Source organism: Rhamphochromis sp. 'chilingali' (assembly GCF_963969265.1).
Source record: "Rhamphochromis sp. 'chilingali' genome assembly, chromosome: 17".
In the NCBI taxonomy this organism is placed as follows: Eukaryota; Metazoa; Chordata; class Actinopteri; order Cichliformes; family Cichlidae; genus Rhamphochromis; species Rhamphochromis sp. 'chilingali'.
The window spans coordinates 18,037,795-18,046,281 of record NC_137944.1 but is presented as its reverse complement, the minus strand read 5'-3'; the positions used below and the strand labels follow the sequence as shown (position 1 = coordinate 18,046,281).

At 42.0% G+C, this 8,487-nt stretch overlaps 1 protein-coding gene across 2 annotated transcripts in view; it reads left to right on the top strand.

The window, feature by feature from the left end:
• pdcd6ip (programmed cell death 6 interacting protein) overlaps positions 1-7,416 on the top strand; it is a 20,579-nt gene extending 13,163 nt beyond the window's left edge. For both annotated transcript variants that reach the window (XM_080862886.1, XM_080862887.1), the window contains exons 10-18: positions 294-471; positions 3,872-3,983; positions 4,188-4,357; positions 4,716-4,964; positions 5,155-5,289; positions 5,420-5,514; positions 5,617-5,743; positions 5,833-6,023; positions 6,398-7,416. In XM_080862886.1, coding sequence (XP_080719012.1) covers positions 294-471; positions 3,872-3,983; positions 4,188-4,357; positions 4,716-4,964; positions 5,155-5,289; positions 5,420-5,514; positions 5,617-5,743; positions 5,833-6,023; positions 6,398-6,584 — 1,444 coding nt within the window. In that variant the 3' untranslated portion in view covers positions 6,585-7,416. The remainder of the gene's footprint in view (positions 1-293; positions 472-3,871; positions 3,984-4,187; positions 4,358-4,715; positions 4,965-5,154; positions 5,290-5,419; positions 5,515-5,616; positions 5,744-5,832; positions 6,024-6,397) is intronic.
• The last annotated feature ends 1,071 nt before the right edge of the window (positions 7,417-8,487 follow it).

Below are 8,487 nucleotides of genomic sequence, written 5' to 3'. Positions count from 1 at the left end.
TTCATAACATGAGGGAGCATCAGGTACCATTAACGTGTCGATAAAAGCACTCGTGTCGTCAGTGCGGCGCTCTCAGCACATCGTTTGAAGATCTTTATTAGAAATTTGAGCCAACGACGTCAACATGAGTGCATTGTCATTCAATTAAAGCAGTAAAATGAAAATATTTACTTTAACTCGTTTTCGTCAAGTAAACTTTGTAAAAGCTGTTTTTAATGAGCTCCGTGCTGACGAGCTACAAATTAATGTTCAAGCAGCCGTAATAACTGACAGATGATGCGTTTCTCCATCAGGGTGTTGGCGTCTCTAAACCTGCCAGCTGCTCTGGAGGATCTGTCAGGAGACTCCATCCCACAATCCATTGCTGAGAAGGCCAGGAACGTCGTGCAGCACGGAGGACTGCAGAGCATCGAGCAGCTCATCAAAGACCTGCCCGAGCTGTTGACCCGCAACAGAGAGATCCTGGATGAGGTCGGTGACGCGAGCAGACACGTGCCCTCTGACCTTCCTGCTCGCAGCGACCCCAAAATCTGTTGAACAAAGCGAAGAAGCCGCTTTTAGAACAACAGGCTGCAAACAGCTTGTTCGTCATATGGCTTTGCTTTCTTCAAAACGTAGCATATGAATCCTGGCTTGGACGCCGCGAATGTTGGAGTTTTCTACCACCATTATTACCAGAAGAGCGTATTAATGCTAAAAAAAACTCTTAATCGTTCCTAGTGGCGGAAATCCCAGATCCGCATCATCACAGGAATCTAATCCACTGATCGTTGGGCCAAGGACTGTCTGTCCACCGGCTTCAGCCAACCCATTTTTTAAACATCATGCTGACAAACAAATAAACAGATGGGAGGGAAAACATAAAGCACAATCTGCCTCCAAGTTTGTTGGCAGAGTTGAAAAGTCCAAACTGAAATGCCCTAATTTTCCTAAAAAGTAGTCATTAATGAGACTAAAAGGAGGTAAAAAAAAAAAGACGAAAATACAATTGAGCTCGCCAAAAAATGACTATTATTTGAGATTTTAATTTTTTATATATTGAGTTTTTATTTTTAATTAAACTGCAGTTTCAGTTTTTTTATTTAACATGCATGTTGAGTGATCATTAAAAAGTACACGAGGCAAACAAATATGGACGAGCAAAGTTTATAATCACTGATGTAATAATCGCTGCTTCGTGTGTCTCAAGTGTGGCAGTTTCTGAAAACACATGAATGAATGAATGAATGAATGTCTTTTATTCGAGCAACCAAATAATAAAGTTATTGTAATGTACAATTACACAAAAAAAGAAAAAACAAGTTTAGCTCGAAAAGGAGTGGGATGAAGACAAGCTTTTTAACTCCCACCCCTACAATCTTATCTGAGTTTTAAATTTTGTAGTTGCGCAGTACATTTAAATATTTGTGACATACAATTACGGTTATAAAATTATCGCATTGTCATAATTACGACATACAGTAGTGTAAATATTTAGCATCAATAATACAGTCTTTGTTACCACCGCTGAATATCACAGTCATCACCATCATGGTCATTACATCCTCTCCGTATATTATTTATATTTTAGCTATGAAAATATCAATGAAGTTTGCTTCCATTGTATAGTTGTAACTTCATCAATTTTACTTTTAAGAATTAATTCTGGTCTACTGTTTCCTAATAATGGAGATAACAGTAATAACAACAGCGTAAGACAATAATCAACAGTGTCCATTTCAACTCTACAAAATAATTGTTTATATAAGTATTTGTTGTTAACATTCTATATATAAACAAAGAAAAAAGAAAGAAAGAAATAATACAAAGAATATATTATTATTTACTATCATCGATAAACAATCACACACTCGATTCCTCTTTGTACCTTGACAATATACATTTTTTGTACCTCGATTTAAACAGATGAATATTTGGACATTGCTTGAGCTCTACATCCATTCTGTTCCAAAGTTTCACTCCACACACAGACACACACAAACTTTTCCTGGTAGTTCTAACTATCTGCCTTTTAAAGTTACTACATCCCCTCAAATTGTAACCTCCTTCTTTATGTGTAAAGAGCTTTTGGATATTTTCTGGCAGTATACCCTTATTTGCCTTATATAGGAGTTGAGCAGTCGAGAATTCAACTAAATCAATCAATTTTAATAGTTTTGACTGCAAAAACAAAATATTAGTGTGACTATAATATCCTACCTTTATCCTACCATTAAACCCAAAGAATACATTATTCTTATAGCACATTTTTGTAGTATAGCCAGGTGATGCAGAGAACTTTTGTAATTATTGCCCCACACCTCTACACAATAAGTCAAGTATGGTAGGACTAGTACACAGTATAACAAAAACACTGCATGGCAGTTTAAGAAGAACTTGGCTCTATTTATGATTGAGATACTTTTGGACACTTTATTTTATGTCTGATGTGTGATTTCCAGCATAATTTGCTATCAATCATTACTCCCAAGAATTTTATTTCTGATACTACGTCTATGACTACACCATCTATTTTTATTACAGTATCTTCATTTACATTGTAATTCCCAAAGAACATTACCTTGGTTTTACTCAAATTTATAGATAATTTGTTAACATCCATCCATATTTTTAATTTCCTTAACTCGTTGTTAATGTTAAGTACTAGGTCACTATGGTCGTCGTTAGAATAAAAAAATATTGGTGTCGTCAGCAAATATAACTAATTTTAATAACTTTGATACATTAAATATGTCGTTTATATAAAGGTTAAATAGAGTTGGTCCCAGAACTGATCCTTGTGGCACTCCACAGCTAATGCCCAAATACCCCGATTCAAATTCGCCCATCTTCACATACTGCTGTCTCTCAGTCAAATAACTTTGGATCCATTTCAAGGCCACTCCCCTAATACCATATCTGTCTAATTTTTTAAATAATCTGCTATGATTAATCGTATCAAATGCTTTCTTCAAGTCAATAAATATCCCTGCTGCATGTCTTTTTCTATCCAGACTGTTGGTTATCTCTTCTATTGCATCAATGATAGCCATTGAAGTTGACCTTCCTGTCCTAAATCCGTACTGACTTTCATTGATTAGTTTATGTTTGTCAATAAATTTACCTAGTCTATTATTATAAAGTTTTTCTAATATTTTAGAAAACTGCGGGAGCAGGGACACTGGTCGATAGTTAGTGAAGATGTGTTTGTTTCCACTTTTATATATGGGTATAACTTTAGCTATTTTCATTTTCTTTGGGCATTTCCCCGTTTGAAATGATAAATTACATATATAAGCTAGAGGTCTGGCAATGCTATGTATGATTCGTTTAACTAATGTCATATCTATACCAAAACAATCAGTAGAGGTCTTGTTCTTACAGTTGTTAACTACATCTAAAATATCTAATTCAGTAACTCCCGACAAGAATATAGTCTTTGAATTTATTTCTATCAGTGACATTTCGCTGTGATTACTTTTTGGAATTGTTGTAGCCAGCTCCGGTCCCACATTTACAAAAAAGCTGTTAAAACACATGCCACAATGACAGGATCTCACCAGCTGTATAAGCAATTTTTCCGTATCCTGACATTATAATAACAATAATAAGAATATCCAAATAGTCTAACAGATTCCTCATGTGTCATCAGGACCTCCCCAACATGATACATATTCAAACCCGTTTGAAAACCCACCTTTAGAATCGGTTCTGATTACTTTTTTGTATCATTTCTTACTCGGGTTTCCTCATTTTATGTGTCTTTAAACTCTGTTATCTTATGCTGGTGTTATGTCCTCTCATTATTTTAGATGTACAGCACTTTTGTGCTAATCGATGTGTATCGGTGGTGTTTTTGTCCTCTCAGCGTCTTTGTGTTCTCGTCCTTTAGTCTCTGAAGATGCTGGACAATGAAGAGACGACCGACAACGAGCTGAGGACCAAGTTCAGCCAGCGCTGGAGCAGAACTCCCTCTGGAGACCTCTACAAGCCCCTTCGAAGCGGTATGCCAAGGAAGATTGTTGCTCTCATTTGTTGTTGGTGTTGGGCGCTTTTTAAAAAAAATTTATTTATTGGGGCCATTACACACTGAGCGCGCTGCAAAAGAACAACAGGAAATTCCTAATTTATTGGACACAAACTTGTCGTGCAAGTTTATGCGCTGTAAAAAGCCCTCTCTTAGTCCCTCTAATCCTCTCCCTACACAGAGGGCGCTAACTTCCGCAACATCTTGGACAAGGCAGTGCAGGCCGACCAGGTGGTGAGGGACCGCTACAACACCCACTGTGACATGATCGCCCTGCTGTGTAAACCAGAGAACGAGCTCAACGCCGCCATCCCCTCTGCCAACCCGACCAAGACACTACAGGGCAGCGAGGTCTGTCTGACATCTTTACATCTTTGTTTGTGAGCTTAAATATTGGGAATGTGCTTTTTTTTTTTTTTTTTTCTTATGTGTGTGTCCCATAAACGTCGACTCCTGCTGCACAGAAACCCCCGGTGGACATTGTGTTCCTTATGGCCCTTTACCTCCTCCCCTCACTGCCTCCCTTTTTCTTTTCTTTTCTTTTCTTTTTTTTTGCTGATACTGTGTTGTGTTTCACTGGGGAGCTCAAATAACTAAGCAAGCAGAACTGAAAGAACTGCACCTCTCTCCAGCTGCTGGACTCACTGTAACGAGGGTGAGAGGTTAATGTCGGACTGTGGAAAAGTCATGTGTCTACCTTCCCCTGTAGGTAGTGAACGTGTTGCGCTCTCTGCTCGCTCAGCTGGAGGAGGTAAAGAAAGAGAGGGAGACTATCGAGGGAGAGATCAAGTCCGTGACCTTTGACATGTCCACCACCTTCCTGACGGCACTGGCTCAGGATGGAGCAATCAATGAGGAGCAGCTGTCGCTGGGCCAGCTCGACCAGCTGTACGGCAGCTACAACCAGCGAGTGCAGGCCAGCCTCCGCACACAGGAAGAGCTGCTGGGGAAAGTTCAGGTACAGGCAGCTTTGGTGGGAAGTGTGCGGGTTTTATGTGTGTTTATTGCTTAAATTGGGTCAGAATTCCCTCACGGGAATGATGCTTTAACTGTATCGGATTAAAAGAATGTATAGATGGACATAAAGTGCATACATAATAAAAGGAGTCGGAGGTTAACCGTCCTCTCGACCTGCGATCTGCTTCCAGACGTCCCACCAGGAGTTCAGCAGCCTGAAGCAGTCCAACGCAGACTCCAACCAGAGGGAGGAGGTCCTCAAGAAGCTGGCCTCGGCCCACGACAGCTACATGGAGATCAGCAACAACCTGCGCGAGGGCACCAAGGTACGTGCTCAGCAGAACAGCGGGACCAGCCGTGCCGCAGCGATGCATATCTTTTGTCAGATGTGCTCTACTTTTGTGCGTCCCAAACCGGGTTAGTTATTTTTGTCCCTGTTTGTTTCTCCCCGCTCAGTTCTACAACGACCTGACAGAAATCCTGCTCAAGTTCCAGAACAAATGCAGCGACATCGTTTTTGCCCGTAAGACGGAGCGCGATGAACTCCTCAAGTACGTACCCGCACGGTCATTCCAAGCTGGCCAAGAAGGAAGACTGTTTTTGCAGTTGGGTTCTGTTTTATTTTATTTGTGATGTTCGATTTTTGCTCTCAGGGACCTGCAGCAGAGCATCGCTCGAGAGCCCAGCGCTCCAGCCTTCAACGTTCCCGCCTATCAGAGCACTCCCGCTGCCCCCGCCGCCCCGGCTCCTGGACCGACCCCTGCACCCAGAACCGTTTTTGTAAGCGGATACTCAGCCCAGCATTGAATATTATCAACATCTGTCAGTCGTGTGCTCATCTTTCTGTTCTCTCCCTCTACGTCTTCCAGCCTGTGCAGCCTCAACAACCCGAGTCAAAGCCCCAGCCCCCAGCCAGGCCACCTCCACCAAGCGTGATCCCTCAGGCAGCCTCCACCACACCCGCCAGCTCACAACCTGCTGCCGCTCCCACTAACAACCCACCACCCATGGCACCCCAGGCCCAGGGACCACCTTACCCCACCTACCAAGGCTACCCTGGGTCAGTTTTCAAATCTGTCTTCTCTGTTTTTTGTTTTTTTTTTTCCAGTGGATTTCTCAGATCTGAGCACCTCATTTGGTCCTTAAAGTGACAAAAAAAAAACTGCTGCAGGTTGACCGGTTCGCATTCTCATTGGTGCATGAAATATCTTCTCAGTAAACATGGAGCAATTAAAAATCTATAGATGGTCTTTAATTTTACCAGCTGCAAATGCCATTAAACCCAAACTCAGTTCTAGCTCTGTATACTGATGCTAGAAGAGGGCGTTACTTGCTTCATTATAACTTTTAAATGAAGTCTGCAACCTTTGACTCTGAAGTGTTTTGATTATACAATGTTTGAAGTTTGTCTCGTCTGTTGTCTTTTCCCTGCAGGTACTACCAGATGCCTATGGGCTACAATCCTTATGCTTACGGCCAGTACAACATGCCCAACATGCCCTACATGCCCTACCAGACTCCGGGTCAGGGAGGATACCCAGGAACTGCTCCAGCAGGACAGCCCTACCCAGGCTACCCCCAACAACCCCCTCAGCAACAGCCCTACTACCCTCAGCAATAACTCCCCTCTTCATCCCCGTATTCCTCACATGTTAACACCAAATTTAAAAAAAACAAAACAAACATCCCCAGCAATAACACTTCAATCCCATGGGCTCCTCCACTCGTCTTACACTTTTTCTCCTCCTGACAGCAGCTGTGTGAAGGTGGAGCTGCTGAAAAGCCTTTAACACTTTTCTGTAACTCATCTTTCTTTTTGTTAAGCGCATGTTTTTCTGGATCCTGGCAGCACTTTTCCCTAAAACTGTTTCAGCTTTCATCAGTGCACTAACACCTCCTCCTCCTCTTTATTTTTTTATGTACTCATTTTCTAAAAGTTTTGTTGATTAAATTAAACCCTTAAACTCTTTCCGATGAAAACTGACTCTTTGACTGAGGTGGACTGCTGTAACAACACTCATCGAGGCGCACAGAGCGGCTCTTCATTTCCTCGCTGGAGACTGTGCATCTGTATTGACTCAATCAAATCTCCCAGCGCATCTATATTAACTATATTACTATTTTTGTAATGAATACTGATGCTTCTCTGATGTATAAATCTATAAAAAAAACAACAAGAGAAAAACGAATGGCCGGTAGGTTTTCTAATGTAGATGACTGTTTTTGTTTCTCTTTCACTCTTTCCTCTCGCTCTCTCACCCCGGGAATGTGGGTTTATTTCCGTGTTACAATCAAGAGGCTGTACAAGTGGGAGAAATGGCTCTGCTATATAAATATATGTATAAATAAGACTCTGTATGTGATTAACCGAGACACTCTGTGTGTGCCACTCCTGCTCTTTGTGTTTTTGTTTTTATCCATCACCTTTGAGATTAAAAACAACAGCAACTAGACGCCATTTGTTTGTCTTTATGTGTTTCAGATGTCTTTTATTTATTGATTTATTTATTTTTTCCTCTCCTTAAACTGTGGAGGTTTGTAAAGCAGCCAGAAGAGGGCAGTCCTGCAGTTCACAGGGGAGGGGGAGGAGGGGGTGTGAAGCAGCACTACCTGCCGTTGTTGTTTCTGTCAGCCAATCAGAGATTGACTTGTCCCATCCAACTAATCGGATGCTTTTTGACCCCCGAGCACTGGGGGCAGATCCCATTTAGATGACATGCAAATTACGTTCCAGTGAGGTCGTGATCTCATCCAATCATATTTCCCCGCAGGTGATTTCTCCATAGACAGATTTCATCCCGAGATATTTATTCAGTGTCAGGAGACGCTAATGATTTCGCATATCTCCTCCCCGTGTGTGCGCGCGCGCGTTTGTGTGTGTGTCAGGGAGGCAGATGGCAGCGCAGTGTGATGTCTGGAAGGATGCATGGAGATGTTGGCAGAGAGCTGCTGGTCCCCTGCCTACATCCATCACTCCACCTCTCTCTCCATTTTCTCCTCTCTTCTGTCTAATCTGTCTTCTCGAGTTCCTACCACCACAACTCTTTAAAAAAAAAAAACCCCCACCATATTTCACTTAAGTTTCCCTCTGTGCTCTTCCCATCCTTTGTTTTCCTTCTTATCAGATTTTTTTGCTTTGCTCTTAAGCGTTTTCTCTTTTTCTAAATAATTATTATTTTTGTACACCACCTGGCATTTCCTCGCTCCCCTGGCTCATCTGTTTTTGCTTACCATTCGTCTCTCCTTGCTGTCCGAGCTGCGAATCGCTGGCAGTGAGTTATCTACACCGGTCAGTATCTCCTGGCTCATAAACGTCTCGCAAGATTACGTCAGTGTGCGCGCTCGCGCTTTGGAGTGAGACTCGCAAGGAAACACAGTTTTAATCAGATCTAACAGCTCGCATCTCCTACTGGAAGTGACACAACACATACACACTGCCATGTTTTTCTCTCTGTGTATATCTATACAGCATGGCTCTGCCGCCGCTGCTGCCAAAGCCAATTGTAGCTCTGGATGTGTTTATC